The 20,655-nt window shown below is 60.8% G+C and overlaps 2 protein-coding genes across 5 annotated transcripts in view; both read left to right on the top strand.

The window, feature by feature from the left end:
* TOM1L2 (target of myb1 like 2 membrane trafficking protein) overlaps nucleotides 1-5,517 on the top strand; it is a 57,251-nt gene extending 51,734 nt beyond the window's left edge. For all 4 annotated transcript variants that reach the window (XM_032126092.1, XM_032126090.1, XM_032126089.1 and 1 more), the window contains one exon: nucleotides 164-5,517. In XM_032126092.1, coding sequence (XP_031981983.1) covers nucleotides 164-312 — 149 coding nt within the window. In that variant the 3' untranslated portion in view covers nucleotides 313-5,517. The remainder of the gene's footprint in view (nucleotides 1-163) is intronic.
* A 4,383-nt stretch (nucleotides 5,518-9,900) lies between these two features.
* On the top strand, nucleotides 9,901-20,482 carry SREBF1 (sterol regulatory element binding transcription factor 1). Its single transcript, XM_032126086.1, has 19 exons — nucleotides 9,901-10,197; nucleotides 13,514-13,903; nucleotides 14,049-14,218; nucleotides 14,290-14,430; nucleotides 14,509-14,727; nucleotides 14,815-14,929; nucleotides 15,012-15,223; nucleotides 15,675-15,879; nucleotides 16,298-16,482; nucleotides 16,570-16,831; nucleotides 16,937-17,103; nucleotides 17,187-17,355; nucleotides 17,434-17,542; nucleotides 17,615-17,724; nucleotides 17,816-17,948; nucleotides 18,121-18,283; nucleotides 18,522-18,707; nucleotides 18,786-18,897; nucleotides 19,458-20,482. The coding sequence occupies exons 1-19, from the start codon at nucleotides 10,092-10,094 to the stop codon at nucleotides 19,679-19,681; spliced, it is 3,378 nt and encodes a 1,125-aa protein (XP_031981977.1). The 5' UTR covers nucleotides 9,901-10,091; the 3' UTR covers nucleotides 19,682-20,482.
* The last annotated feature ends 173 nt before the right edge of the window (nucleotides 20,483-20,655 follow it).

Raw genomic sequence — 20,655 nt, 5'->3', positions numbered from 1 at the left:
GTACCCTTTCCCGAGGAAGTCATGCTGTACCAGTATTTGTGCCTGCAAACACAGCCCGACAGGATGCCAGGCCCTGGAATTTCCACCCCTGCCAGCCTCTGTCCCTGGGGCCAAACCCACGGCCCCAATTCTTACCTGTCTTCCTTCTGTTTTTGCATTGCAGAGTTTGACAAATTTTTAGAAGAGCGAGCCAAAGCGGCGGAGATGGTTCCCAATCTGCCATCCCCTCCCCTGGAAGCCCCCACCCCTCCGACAAATCCTTCCAGCAGGAAAAAGCAGGAGCGCTCGGAGGACGCCCTCTTTGCACTGTGAAGATGGCACGGAGCCACCCTCCCACCCCTGTGCTCCGCCAGAGAATATCTCCGTACGGCCACTTTGTCCTCCACAGTCCTTGGCTAACAACGACCCCCATCCCCCCCATTCCATAGTTTGCTTCTCCCTCCCTCCCTCCCCAAACGATCCACCCCCACAAGCTGACTCTTTCTATTTAAATCCAACGCTATTCCTGCCAGACCACGATTCTCCAGCACTCACTTAATCCCCTCCTTCCTGTCCCAGCTGCACAAAACCAGCTCTTGATGCTGAAAACCCCTTCAGAATGCACGAGTACGTCACACTGGGCTGAAACAAAAGCCCAGGGGGGAGAGAGCAGCCTTGCCCTTCAATTTATGTAGGGATCATCCTCTTCTGTAGGCAGGTCCTGCCAAGTAGACGGCTCTGTCAGTCAGCATGTAATTGACTGAGCTGGAATGTTCAGGAGGAGTGTGTCTTTATTTTTAGATAAAATGTTAATGTATTGGCTTTCGTGTTGGATTCGACAGCAAGGAACAACTGTTCCCCTTTCAACATGTGCTTCACAAGTTAAAATCCTTTACTCTCCCACTCACACATCTCCTGGTACCATATGGTGGTCGCTTTTCCCCACTTTCTGTGGCGTTTCATTTCTAAATCTCACAGGGTATTTTTTGCCTTGTGTTTTATCTGGGCTTGCTCTAATTTGAAGCAGTCTGTTGGCCATGTCCAGTAGCTCTGGCAGTTGATAAGGATGGAAAATGCTGGGCTAAATGGATGCTTTAACGATGGCACAGGAAGCACCTCGCTCTTTGAGAGACCATTGTCACACAGGAATTTCCCTGGTGTGTTTGCCTTTTAAACTAGCTTGGTTATTTTCTCCTTACCTTAGATTCCTTCTTCAGCGACTGTAGAGCTCTGCATTTGGTGTAAACATCCATGCAGATGGATGGGACTTGCTCATGGATTGGGTGTGAGCTGAGGTTCCTGGATTCCCTGCAATGCCTGGTAGAATAGACATGCTGGTTCTTGGGGATAGGGATGAGGAAAACAGGCAAACCTCAGAGGTTTGTATGGAACACTGAGGGAGATGGTTACCATGGAGGGATTAGCCATGCCAGCCTGTGCTGGAGGTGAAACTCCTCATTTCCTTCTAGTTTTAGGCTGAAGAAAGTGTTGAAGTGATTGTGACCATGCTATTTGTAATTTTTGGAACGTCCTTTGATCCCTCTGCCCTTCATTAACTCCCGGCTCCTATGGGGCTGCAGTCTCTGTGCAAACGAGCATATTCCCTTGCTTGCCAAAGGCATGGCCAGGATTCCTGCTCCTCTGGGGCTGCCAGAAGGGATTCCAGCATGTGTGCCTGCCTTGCTGGGCTGACAGGCGGAGCTGGAGCAGGCAGCTCCAGCCATCGCCACATCCCCCAGCGTGTTCCTTGGGAGGAAGCCAGTGGCACAGGATGGCAGGATCAAAGAGAGAGCTGAGCAGTGCATGGCAGGAGAATCTCCCATCCTGACAGAGAGGCACTTTATCAGCTAAATGCCCGTGCAGGCAGCAGGCTCCAGCCCCTCTTCCTCAGGGTGTTCCTTGGTTTAGGCTATCTCCTTCTGACCTGACATGTCTGAGCTTCCCAGGATGCTGATATGTGTCAAGCTCTCTTGAAAGTTGTTCTAGGCCAAGTGATAGAAGCTTTTATCTGAGCACAGCATTTTATCAGCCCATACCATACTCTCTGAGGACCACCCCCTTTGGGACATTGTGACACACAAAGCCTATTACCCAATGCCTGATTGCACCACTGATGGACTTTGACAGCGGACACACTAATCTTTGAAGGGAAACGTTGTTTGGTGCAGGATTTCCAGGCTGTCCCAGGTCAGGTTTCACTCTGTGCCCTCCCTGCTCATCATCTCCTCTGTCCTGCCCTGCCTGCAGCCTCTTCCAGGATCCCTCCATATGTAGCTGGGCCCAGGCAAGGCTGTCCTGCCACGCCTCTGCACTGATGTGACACCTCATCACTGCTCTGTGTAGCACAGTTTACAAGTGGACAGGGAAAACCATGTTAAGGATGGAGATAACTTGGGGATCAAGCTTTTCTCCCCACTTGCTGGCCCTCTGTCCAGTTGAAGCCCTTCTGTGTGGGTCTGCAGAGGCTTTTTCCCATTCCATCTTCTCCGTGGCTAATGGAACCTGCCAGGACAGTCTGCCTTGGCTGCATTGCACACTCCTGCTCTCACCCTCTGCCCTCACTGCTCAACATAAGATGAGCCTAATGCTCAGGGATTGGCACTGCCAGCTTGCTGCAACACATCACATGTGGCCACCAGCTCCCTGAAACCTGAGGAAACTTCTGTGGCGACACTGATTTGATTTCAGACGGCATCTGGTGATCGCCTGAGCAGTCTCACCAGCACAGAATGAATTGCTGGTATTCCTGTCAAGGCAGAAAGCTCTGTGGGTGTTTTAAGTGTGTATTTTCTCTTCTAAATCCTTGAAACACATTGACCCTGTAAATGGCCACATCAGGTGATTCTAAGCATGTTAATCCAGCTTCCCTGCCAAGCCGGAGGAGATAATCGCATTGCTCAGGCATGGGGACGCTGTCAGATGGTGCAGATTGGCACGGATGTCACTGTCACCGAGCCCTCGCAGCGTCCCACTGCTGCAGCTGTGCTGGCCCTTCATCCCCCACCCCTCAGCCAAAAGGTGCTGGGGGAGTGTGCTTTTAATGCTTATTTCTGTCACACTAAACCTGTCCTAGGACCTCCAAGGAGTTGCTTTAGGTAGAATCTGTTCACTTTCTGGAAGATTCTGCAGAGCTGTCTGTCAGTGATTGCTCTCTCCAGCTGGGAGGAAAAGAGATGGCATGAGAAGGCTGGAGCTGGGAGAAAATACAGGGTGTGTATTGGCAGAGCTCAAGGGGCTCTTTTGGTGTGTGCAGCCCCAGGAAACCCATGGTCCCTGCTGACACTCTACATTATCCTCTGGAAAGCCATGGCACTGCTTGCAGGGGGTGGCAGGTGGCACTGGGACAAGTGGTGGCTTTGCTGGAAGTAGGGCAGCTCCCAGGAGATGCCTTCCTTGGGAGGAAACGTACTTTTGGAAGGACCTGGGATGGATCTGGAGCCCAAATCCACCACACTTGGCTCTCGGGACTGGAAGCACCAAAAGGAACAGAGTGTGTGGCAGAACAGGTGGTTTAGCCCAAACCTTCTTTAACAAATACAAGAGCTACGCTAGAGCTTCCCAAATGTCCTGTATCAGGATCTCTCATCTTCCCTGTCCTCTTGTGGTCTGCAGAAAACCGGAGTGGTGGGAACTGTCTGAGGGAAAGGGAAGGGGTTTTTCACTTCAGGAGACCGACTTCTCGGTTTATCCTTCCTCCGCTTTCACTCTTAAGTGCTTCCTCTGTGCAAGTGGGCAGAGGACTCGCGTGGCTCCAACGCTTGCAAGAACAGGGATGGAGCCGCAGCCTGATCCACTTTCCATAAGAAATAACATCCCAGTGCTTTCTAGGCATATTAGGAATCACAGCTTGACACTCAATGACACTAAATTATTCTTGGGGTCCTTTGTAAGTTCTAATCGTTCCCTATTCTAGGTTAAAATATTTATTTTGTCTATATATTTTCTTTCCAGTGTGTTTTTTTAACCTCTTCTGTTAACTCTTCATGTGCTGAGATGTAAGGATTCAACGGTTTCTATTTAAATATATCCTCTGGGTTCTGTTTTTTTTAATTGTCGTATGTGGATTTCAGCTGCATCTTCACCAGGTGTAATAGATAAAAATGTGCTGTACAGACATTTAGGGTGTTTAGGATGTAGGCAAGGCTCATAGGAGAACTGCTCATAGAAACGTAGCACGGTGTCTCTTAAAGGGAACAGCGTAAATGCTGAGACTGGTCCATACTGGGACCCTCACGTAGCCTCCAACATACCTTTTCCCTTCTGATTATCACAGCCTCCATCTCTGGGATGTGCTGATCAACCCAGCTCTGCCATCCCCAGGGCTGGTCTTCCACCTCTAAGCTGAAGGATTTTTAGTGAGGTTCTGTTTGTTTGACTTCATTCAGCATTTTTTGATTGGCTATTTCCACTTTGAAATGGAGGACTGGGAGCTGGCTGTGGTGGCGAGATGTTTCCCTCCAGTGGTGGAAGAACAGATGCGGGCTGTGGTTTCAGGCCCAGGGCAGGGGTGATGGTCCCTCTGTGCAGGAGCTCCGCAGCCTGGCCAGCACAGCCTGTCCCTGCTCCTCTGTTCCCTGCTCTCCTGATGTCACCTACAGGGACAGGATGTGCAGCCCAGGAGAGCAAACAAGATGGGTTTCCAACACTCTGTTTCATCCAATGAGTTGTTGAGTCTCCTGCAGCTGCTGGGAGCCCTGGAGTGGGAACTGCTTGTGGTATCTCCATCCCCGTCCATCCCCATCCAGCTCCGTCATTGTTTACCTCCTCAGGGCTGACCACAAGCCTTGTGGAGCCTCCCCTGGAAAAACACAGCTCGGAACAGTTATTTTTATGGAAATAATGAAGCAGTGAGTGGATTTAGAGCTGTGTTGGAGGTAACCCTTCTGCTGCTATGGGCTGTGGAGACGAGGTGCCCACACAGCACCTTCCACCCGTCCACCCCAAACCGCAGCTTCTGGAGCAGGCTGTGCCTGCCTGCTCCAGCCCCAGGTTCCCCACACCTCCTCCTCACCTGGAGAGAGGTGAGGCTGTGTATCACCAAGAGCCAGCTGGCCTTGGGCAATGCCGAGCTCTGGTGCTGGTTCTCTTTAGCCCGTGACAAACCCACTACTCTGAAATTCCCACCCTGCTCCGTGTTTTTATGAGTATGAGCTCCTCATTCCCTACATGTTCCCATGAGCTGTTGTTAACCCTACAAACGTAACCTGTGTAATAGCTTCTCTGTATATTACAGCTGTAGGCTTTCCAGATAAAGGTGGATAATATTTATTTACTGAAGATACTGGATATTTTTTTGTTTGGGAATGGGGTAGGGGGAGAAAAGGGACATAACTGTTTAAAGAGATCGACTATGTAAAGAGAAACAAAATACACGAAAAGCAGAGAAACCCAACACTAAAACATCACTGTATTCAAGTAGAAAGTGTTTCTGTTAAGGACAAGACAACTGTATTAATCTGCCATTGTTTAACTTGCTCCAGAAATCATCTCCTTGGTTCCTGCATGTGAGATATTCCAATAAATACACTATTAGTGTGAGCTGGGAGTGCTATCGTCTCTCTCTCAGCTGGGGACTCGCTTGGCTCGACTGCCTGGCCTGAGCACAGGGAATGAGTGAGCACGGGGGACACGTGTGGCCCTTGGGTGCCCAACAGATGACAAAATTTGGAGTCCCTGGTGTCCTCTGGGTGACAGAACCTGGGCATTCCCTCTGGGAGAAGGCTTGTCCCCAGCAGTTTCTCGTTGTGTCTTTGCGCGGCTTGTGCTGTGCTCGGTGCTGTGTTGCCTGTGCTGCTAAATTCGTGTCCCATTAAATTTTGGCACCTCTTTTGACACTGACATCAGGCAGACACACGGGTGACAACCTGGGTGCTCAGTGAGACACCTGCCCACCTGGCAGGGCTTAACTGATAGTTCTTGGAGGGCAACTGTGGATCACCACCCTGGTGACCTAGAAAGTGGTGGGTGATGTTCCCAGCCCATCCAAGGGCCACTTTCCTGACTCATCAGCCAGGAATTTGTTCCAACATCCCCATTATGATGGTGGGTTTGATGGGCAGAGAAGGAAGAGTACCAGCTTAGGAACCCCGGAGAAGTGGCACTGGCCAAACTGAACTTATTTGGCAGAATGGTGCCCTCCATCCTGCCCATGGAGAGCCATGCTGATGGTTTAAAGCTGGGGAAGGGGGGTGTGGAACAGCTGGAAAGATGGGTTCCCCTCCCTGTAGCCATATACTAGCATTAAACAGCCCTGCCCCAGCTTGTTTACCCCGTGCTGATCATGTGCCTGGCTCGATGTCAGATACATTCAGGGAGGTTCCTGGCCTGGATCTGTTCTGCTGGGAAAGGTGTGGAGCTGCTGCTACCCTGACAGGGCAGAATCACACAAAAAGCACTGGGTCAGAAATGTCCAGCGCTGTGCCAGAGGTCTGTGGTAACAGAGGCTGTGGGAGCAGGGACTGTGGGAGTGGGGGATGTGGGAGCAGGGACTGTGGGAGTGGGGGCTGTGGGAGCAGGGACTGTGGGAGCAGGGACTGTAGGAGTGGGGGATGTGGGAGTGGGGGCTGTGGGAGCAGGGACTGTGGGAGTGGGGGATGTGGGAGCAGGGACTGTGGGAGTGGGGGATGTGGGAGTGGGGGCTGTGGGAGCAGGGACTGTGGGAGTGGGGGCTGTGGGAGCAGGGGCTGTGGGAGTGGGGGATGTGGGAGTGGGGGCTGTGGGAGCAGGGGCTGTGGGAGTGGGGGATGTGGGAGCAGGGGCTGTGGGAGCAGGGACTGTGGGAGTGGGGGTTGTGGGAGCAAGGGGCTGTGGGAGCAGGGGGCTGCTCCTTCCAGGAGCTTCACCGCATTGTCCTCCGCAGCCTCACGGTTACACTCATGAGGGAAAGATCCCTCTAACCCCAAATTCTGCCTCCAACAGGGGCCAGAGTGAGTGCAAAGGGAAGAGTGTAATAGCAGGACAAGCATATAGGGACTTGTTTTTCCCATTTGTGCCTCTCCAGCTGCTGGTGATCCAACTTCCCAAACTGAGCATGGCTTCCCCAGATTTGTGAACCCTGCTGGTCTTCTCTTCTCCAAGCCTGCTCCCACAGCGACCGTGCAAACTCCCAGCATGGGCTGGGGGCTTCCACACATCATTGCCCTCCACCGTGGGCTGCCAAGCCCAGGCACAGAGCATGACACGGAGCCCCATATGGGCAAAGCCTCGGGCAGCCTGTGTGTCACTGCTTTCTGGAATGGGCAGCAAATGGGAAATGACCACAGGGGCGTTTACCTTTTCCCATTTCACCTGAGGGTAAATAAACCCGGACCAGGGGCTGCACTGGAGTGCCACCAAACCTGTCTGCATCTCCCCAAGCTGTGGCTCAGGAAGGGACAGTTGGCAAAGCCAAGTCACAGGCAGTGAAAGAGAGAAGAGGCTTTTGAATCTGTTTGCGACACAAATTAATGATTAACGCCGCGCTCTGCCAGAACAAAACAACCCCCGGGGCAGGCAGGATGCCAAAGGCTGGGCACGGAGCATGGCACGCTGCTTCCAGCGCAGGGCTAAGGTGTGCTGGCAGGTGGGAAACACCCGGGGTCTAAGTTTGGGAGAGCCCAGCTGGCTGAGCGAGGGGCCAGCAAGATGAGGAATGCTCCGTTCAGGCACAGCACGTCCCGGAGCTGCGGCTGCCTCCGGTGCCGCTCGGGGAGATGCTCCAGCGCCTGAGCCCCGCGGAGCCGCACCAGCCCGCCCGGCCGGCTCGGCGGCCAGAGCCCAGCCATCCCGGGGCCGGTTTGTTTTCTGTCTCATCCTGCGGTTTCCTCCCAGCCTGCGCTCAGGAAAACGTCTCAGCGACTCCGGAGCGACCACGTGGCCCGTCCGCCATCCCCGCAGGACTGACATGATGTAATCGCGGGCCCCGAGCCGTGATGTAGAATCACTCCACTCAGGGCCGCCGCGCTTATTGGCTGCGTGGCCCTGGTCCTACGGGCGGGGTTTTCCCTACTCCGCAACCCAGCGCACCCCGAGGAGCCCCACCCCTCGTGGAATCCATCGCCCCCAAACCCGGCCCACGGAGTCTCCGCGCTGCTTCGTCCTTCCCCAGTGCACGGAGGATGCTGCTGTTTGCTGGGGTGTTCCCCCCCCGACCCCGGAGCAGGGGAAGCACCACGTGTGGGCTCCCGGCGTCCTCGGACCCTGTGGATCGGGATCGGGGAAGGGCCCTGGCAAAATCCAGCTTTGCACACAGCTCGTGCAAAGATTAAGCTGTGTTTGCATGTATTATTTCCCCCCTCCATGTTTGTATGCGATTTTCCCCCTCTGTGTTTGTGTGGTTTTGTTCCTCTATATCCCTCAGGGAGAGCTGTGCCCCGGATCTTGCAGGGGTTATTAAAGGTCTGTGACCCCCATGCTTGCACGAGGCTGCTCTAAATCCATGGGGGCCACATCACATCCATCTCCCCAGCCCTGGAAACTTGCCCTCTCCTCCTGCAGCACATGGACTGCACCAGGGAAAGGGAAACCGCACCACCACAGAGCCTGGCTTCTCCCCAGTGACTCCAATAAAAATGGGAGGGAAGCACATTGTTCCCTGCATGTCCCATGGCAGGTCATGGATCTCCCGAGGGTTTTCCCTCAGTGATGTTTGCTATGGGTGAGGGATGTCCAAGCAGCTGATGGTGCCCAATGTGTGGGTGACGCTGCCCCAGCTGCTGGCGCAGAGCTGAGCCAGGATTCCCTGGGCTTGTCCCCAGCTCGGACACAGGCCAATGTCCCCGGATTGAGGAGGCTGGAGTGGGGGTGAGGGTGCAGAGGGGACCAGCAGGGCTCTGCACCCCCAGCTCTGCTGCCACCACGTGCACACACAGGGTGCTCATTGTGGTCCCCAATGAGCCCTGGGGTGCTCCGTGCCACACACTGCAGAGGGGTGCCTGCTGTGCTGCCACGTGGGAGCCAGTAAGGCTGAAGGGAAGTTTCTAAGGTGCAGCCAGGTTTAATGAATTCCCAGGTAGCCTCAGATTGTGCTTGGTGACACAGGAGAGGGCAAACTTCCAGAGAGCTGATATTGCAGCACATTTTCTTGTCCTAAATGAATCCCAGCAGCAGGACAGACCATGGAGCTCTGCAGGGCACAGGGCATGGCATTGTCCTGGCATGAGGCTCCCACACTGAGACCCACCACACTTGGGCAGCAGCCACAGCACTGATCCCGATGGCACCAGCGTTTTTCCTGGATCCCACAACCCTCAGGAGGGTGCATGGGCTCAGCTGAGGCTCACAAGGCAGCATTGGTGTGTCCCTAACCAGGGGGGTGAGAGCTTCTCCCACCGTGGGCCATGCCATGGGCAGGCAGCACAGGTGGGATGTGCTCTTAGCCCTGGAGCTGGGACATGGAAGGCACAGGGCCCTTAAGAGGGCTGGTTCAGTGGCCCAACCTCGCGCCCAGCACGTGGCCTCCACGAGGTGCAGAGGCTTCTGCAGCCACGGCCACCACCTCCTGCCCATGCTGGCCCTCCCACCTGCTGCCTGTGTGCCCTGTCTGGGACTGAGGGGGTCAATGCCCGGCCCAGGTGCTTAGAGCCCAGCCCAGGGATTTGGTGCCTGTCCCCAGGAGTGAATGATGTCCCCAGGGCTCAGTGACACGCGAAGAGATCGATGACTTTTCCCGGGCTCAGTGTCTGTTCCCAGGGCTCGGTGCCCATCCCCAGGGGTCGGTGACATCCCCAGGGGTCGGTGACATCCCCAGAGGACGGTGTCCTGCTCAGGGGTTGCAGTCTGCTCTACTCCCTGCTCAGCTCCTGGTGCACCAGCTCCCCGCCCGGTGCCGCGGGGTCCCTGCCCGGTGCCGCGGGTCCCTGCCCGGTGCCGCCGGGGTCCCGGTGCGGCGGGGCGGCGCGGGGAGGCGGGGCGGGGCGGGACGCGGCGGCGGACCCGCCTCCATCCATCCCCCCCGCCCTCCTCTCCCGGTGGCAGCTCTGGGCACGGTTCGCGGGAGCAACTTGGCGGCTCGTCCCCGTGGTGTCTGTGCCCGGGCCAGCGCGGCCATGGCGGGCAGGCGGTCCCGTCGCCCCTAGAGCCGCCCGAGCCACCGGAGCCACCGAGAGCCACCGGGAGCCACCAGAGCCGCCGGAATGAGCTCTCTCGCCTTCGACGACGCGGCCCTGGAGGGGCTGGCACCGTCCCTCGGCCTCTCCGGGGCCAGCGACATCGACACGGCCTTGCTCAGCGACATCGACGGTGGGTCCCGGCGGGGACGGGATGGGGCATGGCCGGGGCTTGGGGCATGGCCGGAACAGGGCTGGGGGAGTAACCGGGGCTCGGTGCACGGCGGGCTCTGGGCTCGGTGCAGTCCTGGGGCTCGGTACATGACCGGGACCGGGCTGTGGGAAAACCAGGCTCCGTGCATGGCCGGGGGCTGGGCACGGTGCGGTACCGGGTCTTGGTGCGTGGTCGGGACATGGCTGGGGGTATGACCGGGACTTGGGGCACAACCGGGTCCGGGGTAGGGGTGTAACCAGGCTCGGTGCACGGTCAGAACAGGGCTGGGGACATAACCGCATCTCGGTGCGTGGTCGGGACCGGGCTGGGGGTATAACCGGGGCTCGGTGAATGGGCGGGCGCTCTCGGTGCGTGGCCGTGGCCGGGGAGTCCAGGCTCGGTGCACGGTCAGGGAACTTGGTACCGGGACATGGCCGGGGCAGTGGGATCGGTGCACAACCAGGACTCGGTGCTGGCCGGCGGACCGGGCTTGGTGCCGGGCCCGGCGTGGGGAGGGGGACACGGGGCTGCTGGAGCGCGGAGTCGGTGCAGAACCGCGCTGGCTCCGTTACCGGGGGCCGGTCCATAGCGGGGGGCTCGGAGTGGGGGAACACAGGACACCGGGACCCCCGGGCTGGAGGTGCCGATACCGGGACAGCCCCGACGATCCCCCCCCGTTCCCGGTCACAGCATCGTGTCGCCGGTAGCCCCGCCCCTCCGTGACGTCACCGGCGGGGTTACTCTCGGTCATTCCCTCCAGGACGCCTGGGTTCTCCCAACCCATGCAACCGGCATGTGGTGAGATGGGGCGGCTCTGCTCCAGCCCCGGGGCTGCCTCCCGCCAACACCCACCTCCCCACCGGTCTGGGGGTCCCTGGGATGGGAATGCTTCAAGGGGATCCATTCCCGGAGGGAACCCACTTCCCAAAGGGACACATTCCTCAAGGGGACCCACTTCCCACCACCATAGCACCACGTGCGCCGAGTTCAGCGTTTCCACAAAATTGGGGAGTCAAAACTGGGGAAGCAAAAAATTGGGGATCCCAAAAAAACGGAGATTCCAAAAAATTGGGGATCCCAGCCCTCGGCAAGCCCCGCACCCGCCTTGCCACATGCTCCACCAGCTCTGCTGGTCCACGCCATCCGGCACAGCCGGTGGAACACGCGGCAAGGCGGGAGCAGGACTTGAACCTTCCAACAGCTGCCCCACTGTGTGGTCCGTGGTGGTCTCTCCTCTGAGATCTGGGGTGGAGATGGCATCCCAGGTCTGCAGGTTCATCCCAGTGGTGATTGGGGTGGATCAAAGCAGATCCAGGTGCCACCTGCTTTTCTTGGCGAGGTTTTGGCGTGGGCAGGGAAGCAGGAGCTGTGCCAGGGCTGAGTGGTGCCTTATGGGATGAGGTTTTCCCACTGTGGGGTTTTGCCATGCTCCTTTGTATCACAGCCAGCCAGGCAACCTCGTACCCCACAGTTGCCCAAAGTGGGTTTGTCACTGGTCCCCAGTTGGCCATGGGTTGTCCCTCATGCCTGTGCCAACCCTAGGGTGATGTGGGAAGTGTGCCCAGGGATGTGGGTGCCCTGAGCCTGCTGGGACCTGCCAGGACTCACAGACGTGTGTCTCTGCCCCACAGGGTCCCATAGGGGGGGTGGAGGTGGCACTGGTGGGTGCCCATGTCCTGCTGATGGCATGGGTGGCAGCGGATGCCACAGGATAGGAACACCTGGAAGGTGCCAGGAGGGTGGGACAGCCGTGCCCACCCCCAGTCTGGGCAACAGGAAGCGAGGGGGGGTACAGGAGGGAGCACCCCCTCTCTGCAACCCTAGACTTTGCTCTGGATCACGAGGGAGCCTTGGGGGGTGTGGTGTGTGTGTGTGTGTCTCTTGAGTGGAAGGGAGGGGGCTGGGAGGACACCCACCTGCACAGGGCAGGATGCCGGGGGCTGAATGGTTTTTTGGGTGTAACAGAGCTGTGTGCAGACCCCGATCGTTGCGGGGGGACTCCTGGGCAATGAGTGAGGGGGGTCACACGGGGCTGGGGGGCCCCGGGGGCGATGGGGCGCAGGCAAAGGGGTTAACGGGGTGTGACCCCGAGTAACCGCGGGCGGGTTGCGGCGGGTGCCCGCGAGTAACCCGGTGCCGGGCTCACCTTGGGCGCCGGGGGCTGTCCGGGGGCGGCCGGCGGGCGCGCAGGCGGCGATTGGCGGAGTCGCATCACCCCATCGCCGGCCGCGCTCCAGCCCTGGCGCGGGCAGCGCGGGGAGGGCCCCGGGGAGGAGGCGAGAACATGGCTTTAAAATATCCCAGGGCCTCGTCGCTGCCCGGCACGGGGCTGAGCGGGGGCTGCAGCCTCCTCCTGGGGACCCTCCACTCCCACCTGCAGGGAGTGCGCCTTTAAAGGTACCCCCGCCTCGCCAGCCGCCTCCTCCTCGTCTGGCGGGGGTCACCGTCCTGGTCCCTCTGGGAGTGCTGCACCCCATGGGGCAGGCGGTGTCCCGGGGCTGTGTGGCTCGGTGGGGACATCCCGGGGGTGTGTGCGTGGGGGGTGCCCTGGGGGTATCCCGGGGTCTGTGCGTGCAGGGGGGTGCGCTTGGGGGTACCGGAGTGCGGGGTATCCTGGGGTCTGTGTGTCCCCGGTGGGATGAACCTGGGGGTACTGGGATGGGGGCATTCCCTGCATGGGGGGAGCATCCCAGGACACCTCAGTGGAGAGACCCCGATGTGTCTGTGGGGGCACCCCAGGGCACTCAGGTCCCATTGAGTGGGATAGATCCCCTCTCAGGCTGTTTTAGCCCTGTGCTTGCCCAGCTGCCCCCCTGAGGGCTGTTTTGATCAAACAGACCTGCCACTGGGGTCTGGCACGTCCCGGGGGTGCCACCCCACTGTCGCAGTACGAGCACCCCCTCCCCTTGATACAGGGGCTGATTTGGGGATTGTCGGGTTCCCAGTACAGAGTAAATGAATGAATGAGCTGGCACAAGCCCCTCTCAACATCAGAGACAGGCTGAGGTGTGCCCTGGCATTCCCAGACCAGGCTGAAAACCACAGATTGCTGTTGGCCAAGCCCCGACACTCCCGTTTTGAGCGCTGTGCCTCAGTTTCCCCACTGGCAGGATGGCTGCGAGGCTGAGAGAAACGGGGCACAGCAGCTTCATGGGCTCTTGGGGAATTTTGCCCCTGGATTATGGGGATCTGCCCCCAAAATATTACACTGTGGGGAGGGCAGCACAGGGCCAGCCCAGGCCCACCTTGGGAGGTGCGGAGCAGCAGCTGACGGCTCGGGGGATGTGTTTTACAGACATGCTGCAGCTGATCAACACGCCGGACAGTGACTTCTCGGGGCTATTTGACTCACCGTTCAGTGCCCCGGACAGCGCCGTGCCCTCGGGGCTCCCCTCCACGCCGGGCACCCTCAACACTTTCCTGGGTCCCAGCAAGCCGCCCCCCGCCGCCCCCAGCGGCAGCGCCTACGTGGGGTCTCCCGGGGTGGCCGCCTTTGCCCCGCAGCCCCCGGCCCCGCTCCTGCCGGCGCCATCGCTGGGTGTCAAGGAGGAGCCATCCGTGGTGCCCAGCAGCCAGCCCCAGCCCCAGCCCGGCGTCATGCTGGCCCCCAGCTTCGTCCCTGCGTCCCCCAGCCCGTTCACTCCCCAGCCCTTGGTGGGCTACCAGAACCAGCACAGCTTCCCTGGTGAGGATTTGGGGGTGCAGGGCGGGATCGGGGCTCCCAGGATGGAGGTCTTGCTGGAGGGGGGACGTGTCCCTGCAGGATGGGGCTGTGCGGGGTGGGCTGGTGCCAGGGGCTCTTGTAACGCTGTCCTCTGCTCCATGCCCAGCTGTGCAGTCTGGGAGTGTGGGGCAGACCCTGCCCAGCCCCCTGCCCACCCCACAACCCAGCCAGCCCGTGACACTGCCCGGCCCCGTGCAGAGTGTGGCACCCCAGCAGCTCCTGGCCCCCGCCACCCCCACCACCCAGTCTGTCTCGCCACAGATCCAGCCAGTGCCGGTAAGCCCAGGGCCAGGGGTGGGGGGTCCCGATGACCCCCACAGCTCCTCTGACCCCCCACTGCCCCTCAGGTTCTCCTGCAGCCCCATTTCATCAAGGCTGACTCCCTGCTGCTGACGGCCGTCAAGACAGACACCAGCAGCACCAAGACTTCCACCATTGCTTCCCTGGCCACCAGTGCCAGTGGCTCTGCCACCCCGCTCCAGGTGCCGGTAGGTCCCACTGCTGGAAGCTGCGGGGTGGGGGGGCTGCTTCAGGACCATCACTGACCCCACCCTGCACCCCTGCAGGCGCTGGTGAGCGGAGGGGCCATCCTGGCCACGGTGCCGCTGGTGGTGGATGCGGAGAAGCTGCCCATCAACCGGCTGGCGCCCAGCGGGAAGCCGGCGCTGGTGCAGAGCCGGGGCGAGAAGCGCACGGCCCACAACGCCATCGAGAAGCGCTACCGCTCCTCCATCAACGACAAGATCGTGGAGCTCAAGGACCTGGTGGTGGGCACTGAGGCCAAGGTGAGAGTGGGGGGTGGTGGGGGAGGGCCGGGCAATGGGGGGGGCTTTGCCCAGCATTTGGGCTCAATCGTCCCTGCCCACTGGCAGCTCAACAAGTCGGCGATCCTGAGGAAGGCCATCGAGTACATCCGCTTCCTGCAGCAGAGCAACCAGAAGCTGAAGCAGGAGAACCTCGCCCTGAAGATGGCCATGCAGAAGAACCGTGAGTGGAAGGGCAGCTCTTGGGGTGGGGGGGGCTCAGCTCCATGCCCCCAGCAGCCATCAGCTTATTCTGCTTCCTGCAGAGCCCGCGAACGCCCTGGGGACCCACTGCAGGCGGGGGGCCAAGGTGGAGGCCCCCATGGAGGTGGTGAAGGCAGAGGTGATGGAGATGCTGACGCCGCCGCCCTCAGACGTGGGCTCGCCATCCCACAGCAGCCCACTCTCGCTCAGTGGCGGCAGCAGCAACAGCAGCAGCGACTCAGAGCCTGACAGCCCCCTCTGTGACCATGGCAAGGTGAGGGAGGGCCCCGGGGGGATCTCCCTGCCCTGAGTGGGACAGGGGATCTGCTGCTTCATGTAGGAGGTGCCAAAGGCAAAGTGTACCAGATGGAGAAAGAGCTGAGAGCCCTGGTCTTGTTCTCTGAGGCTGCTCCTCACATGATTTGGGGCTGGGTGTGGAGGCAATTTTGTTCTACCCTAAAATGTGCTCTGTGCCCCATGTCTATACCCTGAAATCCGTGCCCCTGTATTCCAGCCTGTGTATCATTCACCATGCTCTGTACCCCAAGCCCTATATCCCATTGCCTATATCCCATGCCGGTCCCCCATCACACCGATATTCCATGCTGTGTATCCCATGCTCTGGATGCCATGCCCTATATCCCGGGCCCTATATCCCATGTGTGTGCCTCACCACCCCATGTCCATGCCTGTGTCCTGAGCTCACAGCAGCTCTGCCCATGCAGGTGAAGCAGGAGCACCCTCCACCCTCGCCCAGCAGCCAGGGAATGCTGGACCGCTCCCGCATGGCCCTCTGCACCTTCGTCTTCCTTTGCCTCTCCTTCAACCCCCTGGCCTCCCTCCTCCGGGGTTCTGGCTCCCCAGCCCCTCTGGAGAGCCAGGACACTGCTGGTCCCGGCAGGAGCATCATGGCTGAGTCTGGCACTTTGGGTAAGCTCTGGTGTGGGGTGGGGGGCATTGGGATGGAGGTTGTTGGGATGGGTGTGGGATGGAGGCTGTCAGGGTGGGCATGGATTAGAGGCTGTTGTCAGGGTGCAGGATGTTGGGGTGGGTGTATGGTAGGAGCTACCTGGTTCGAGGCTGTTTGGGTCAGCATGAATTGAAGGCTGTTGGTATGGGGGGTGTCAGAGTGGTGGCCATCAGAGTGGAGGTGGTCATGGTGGACATGGAGTGAAGGTCATTAGCAGGGGGTGGGTCTGAGATGGGAGATGATTGGGGTGGGCATGGGGGAGAGGCCATTGGGTGGATGCTGCTGGGATGGGCACATATTGAAAGCCACTGGGATGGACACCCTGGGGTGGGCATGGGGCTGCATTGGCAGGGTGTTGCTGACCCCATCCCCGCACAGAGGAGCCATGGGGGTGGACGCAGTGGCTGTGGCCCACGCTGGCCTTCTGGGCACTGAACGTGGCGCTGGTGCTGGGCGCGGTGGTGCGGCTCTTCGTCTGCGGCGAGCCCGTCACTCGCCCCCACTCCGAGCCCTCCATCCTCTTCTGGCGGCACCGCCGGCAGGCCGACCTCGACCTCGACCGGGTATGTCCCACTGTGCATGATGTCCCCTGCCCCCCCTGCCCTGTCCCCTCACCCTGCCCGCACTGACCCTCTCTCTCCGGGGCGCAGGGAGACTTCGCGCAGGGGGCCCAGCACCTGCGGACGGCGCTTGGGGCGCTGGGGCGGCCGTTGCCGGCCTCTCACGGGGACCTGGCCTGCAGCCTGCTCTGGACACTCCTGCGCCACCTGCTCCAGCGCCTCTGGGTGGGTCGCTGGCTGGCCGCTCGTGCCGGAGGGCTGCGCCCGGACCCCCCGCCCCCTGCCCATGTCCGCCAGAGCGCCCGCGACGCTGCCATGGCTTATCACCGTCTGCACCAGCTCCACCTCGCCGGTACAGCTCCATGCCACGGGGACTGAGGGACGGGACCCCTGTGCCCCACGTGTCCTCACAACCCCCTGACCCCATGCCTGAGCCTCCTGTCCCCCATTCCCACAGGGAAGCAGGCTGGAGGGCATCTGCTGGCCATCAACCTGGCGCTGAGCGCCGTCAACCTGGCTGAGTGCGCCGGTGACGCCATCTCCGTGGCAGCGCTGGCTGAGATCTATGTGGCAGCTGCCCTGCGGATCAAGGCCAGCCTGCACCGCTGCTTCCACTTCCTGGCGGTGAGTGTGGGGCACTGGGGCATCCCCTGTGTCCCCTGGGATTGGGGTCTCAGGTCCCCCCTGACCCCCTGCTTTCCCTGCAGCGCCCCTTCCTCTGCAGTGCCCGGCGCGTGGCCCTGTCCCATGGTGGGGCTGTGCCCCCTGCCATGCAGTGGCTCTGCCATCCCTTGGGCCACCGCTTCTTCGTTGATGGGGACTGGGCGGTCAAGGGTGTCCCCAGGGAGACCATCTACAGCTCCGCTGGCAACCCAGGTGATCCCAAGCCCCCAAACCCCCACATCGCCCATTTTGGGGTGTGGTGTACCCGCTGACCCCACCTCTGTGCCCCAGTGGACCCGCTGGCACAGGTGACCCAGCTCTTCCGTGAACACCTCCTGGAGAAGGCGCTGTGCTGTGTGGCCATCCCTGAGCCCGGCCGTCCCACTGCCCAGGGAGAGGGGTGAGTGCTGGGGTGGGCACCCTCTCCCCCTGCCTGGTGCAGAGCCAGCCACCTCACAGCCCCTCTCCACAGGCGGTTCTCCGACGCCCTCGAGTACCTCCAGCTGCTCAATGGCTGCTCAGATGTCAGTGGCACACCTGGCCCCGCACCCTCCATCACCTCCGGCTTGGCAGCTGTCACAGGTGAGGCTGGCGCATCCCCCATTGGGATCACTTCATGTGGGGGGCCATGGGAGTGGGAACACCCTGCTCCTGTGTCCCTCCCACCCCGCAGGCACTGACCCCGTGTCCAAGTGGTGGGCATCCTTCATTGGCATCGTTATCCACTGGCTGCAGGGAGATGAGGAGGGGGCTGAGCGCCTCTACCCGCTGGTGGAGACCATGCCCCGGGCACTGCAGAGCTCTGAGTGAGTGCTGGGGACATTGGGGACAGGAGTGGAACCTCATTGCCTGCCTCCCCTCCCCCTTGGATTGGCACAGCCTCTCTGAACGCACTTGGAGCACCTGGTGGGTGTTGAAGAAGGGCACAGCCATGCCCAGTGAGGGGTCTGCAGTGACCATGTGTCCTCCACGTTGCAGGAAGCCCCTTGCCCGTGCTGCCCTGCACTCCTTCCGAGCTGTCCGTGCCTTGCTGAGCAAACAGGATGGGAGCCAGGCCACCCTGAGCCACTGTGAGAAGGCCAGCAGCTGCCTGCGGGAGAGCCTGGAGCTGGGCAGCCCCCCTAAGGGCACCATCGACAAGGTGAGCTGGGCTGGGGAGGCGCGAAGCGGCCGCGAGCCCCCAGCCGTGGCGGGAGGTGCCCCCGACCCTCGCGGGGGTGCATTGTAGTTGCATTGCATGTGTCAGACTGGGAGTGCAATGCCCCTGCCATGCAGCCCGGCGGGGGTCCCGCGCAGCAGCGCCTGCCCGCAGGGACCTCCTCGGCACCCCCGTCCGTCTGTCCGACCCCCTGCTCACCCCGATCCCCTTGTCCTTCCAGGCAGTCCAGCTCCTGCTCTGTGACCTGCTCCTGGTCACCCGCACCAACCTGTGGCAGCAGCAGATGGGGGCCAGCCAGCAGCGCAGCTGCCTCTACCAGGCATCCGCCCTGGAGCTCCGTGGCTTCCAGCAGGACCTCAGCAGCCTCCGGCGCCTGGCACAGACCCTGCGCCCCGCCATGCGCCGGGTGAGCCCCCCGACCTGCCACCTGCTGGGTCCCCTGGTGCCCGGCACTCGCCTGTGCTCACTGTCCCCCCCAATCCAGGTGTTCCTGCACGAAGCCACTGCCAGGCTGATGGCCCGGGCCAGCCCCACGCGCACCCACCAGCTGCTGGACCGCAGCCTGCGGAGGAGAGGGGTGCAGGGCAGCAAAACAGGTGGGCACGGGGTAGGAGATGGGGTGGGACACGTTGCTCCTCACCCACAGCACCCCAGCAGCTGTGGGTGGTGGGATATGTGGTGGGACAGGGGTGGGACACACCGCTCTGCACCCACAGTACCCCCGCACACTGGGTGGTGGGACATGGGGTGGGATACCTTTGTAACCACCTTGGAGGATGGGAAATAGGGCAGGCACCCTGCTCCACCACTACAGCAGTCCCCACAACTCTTGAGTGGTGGGACACAGAATGGGAAACCCCATCTGCACCCACAGCACCCTCACAACCTTGGATGATGCGATACGGGGTGAGACATAGAGTGGGACACCCCTTTCCCACCTGCAGCACTCCAACACCACAGATGGTGGGTCATGGGGTGGGACACCCCACCTGCAGCACCCCAAGACCTGGGACATGTGAGCTCTCAGCCCCTCCTTTGGTGGTGGCACCAGCTCCAGGGTGGGCGAATAACCCCATCCCCATGCTGAGCCCCCCAAGATTTATTCAGTGATGTCCACGGGCACCCTTGGTGCTGACCTTGGCTCTGTCCCCTGCAGCTGGCGAGCCAGAAAGCCACCCCACCCCACGGGAACACGCCGAGGCGCTGCTGCTGGCCTGCTGCTACCTCCCGCCCAGCTTCCTGGCAGGCCCGGGGCAGCGTGTGGGGATGCTGGCCGAGGCTGCCCGCACGCTGGACAAGCTGGGCGACCGCCGGACGCTGCACGACTGCCAGCAGATGATCATCAAGCTGGGCAGTGGCACCACCGTCACGTCGGGATAGGTGGGGAAGGGGCCACCAGCCCCCTGCCACCCCCTTGGGTGCGGGATGTGGGGCGGTAGGAGGCCGTGCCTCAGTTTCCCTGCAGGATGATGTTAGGGAGCGGTGTTGGAGGGGAAGGGATGGGTGCGGAGGGGTCGGGTGGTGCCTGATGTGGGCGCGGGGTGGAGGTCCCACGCCACACGTGGGGTACCCTGGGTGGGCTCCCCCCCCTCCACGGCCGTGTCCGTGTCCCCAGCCCGCGTGGGGGACGGGGCGTGGGGACCTCTAGTGACACTGTCACAGTATTGCAGGGCACCGGCACGCGCGGCAGCTGCCCCCGGTGCCACCGGAACCCCCCCGGTGCCACCTGCATCCCCCGGTGCCACCTGTACCCCTCAGTGCACACGGTGGGGGCCCCTCCTGGGGTCTCTGCCCGGCCCCCTGTGGGTCCCACTCCTGCACGACCCCCTGGGTTTGGGGCTTGGTTTAGGAGGTTTGGCCCCATGGCAGCGGTGAAGTGCCCCCTCCCCGACCATGCCCATGGTAGCTAAGAGGGGTCCCCCACCCTATCGCCTCCCCCCAAGCACTGATCCCCCCCATTAAGAGCTGCCACCACCCCGGAGCACGGACAGGCTTTGCGAGAAGGGATGGCAGGGTGGCACGGGGCTCCTGGGGGGCTGGTGGGTGCACCTCTGTCCTTGCTTCACCCCCTCTTGTACATAGACCCCTCCCCTCGCCTCCCCCCATTCCCCCTTTCCCTTTTTAAACGGTATTTTCATAGCTGGAGAGTTTTGTACAGACAATTAAAGCTGATTATTTATACTGGTGTGTGCTGGATTGGAGGTGGACTGACACCAAAAGTGGGGGGCAAGGGACCCCCCACAGCTGTGGATGCCTTGTCCCCACAGGGCTACATGGGAGGGGAGGACAAAGGTGGCAGGGATGGGGGCACTGGGTGCTGAGGGACCCCATTCACCCCCTCTTCACCCCATGAT

This window comes from Corvus moneduloides, chromosome 16, assembly GCF_009650955.1.
Source record: "Corvus moneduloides isolate bCorMon1 chromosome 16, bCorMon1.pri, whole genome shotgun sequence".
Taxonomy (NCBI): domain Eukaryota; kingdom Metazoa; phylum Chordata; class Aves; order Passeriformes; family Corvidae; genus Corvus; species Corvus moneduloides.
This window is presented reverse-complemented; position numbering and strand designations above follow the sequence as displayed.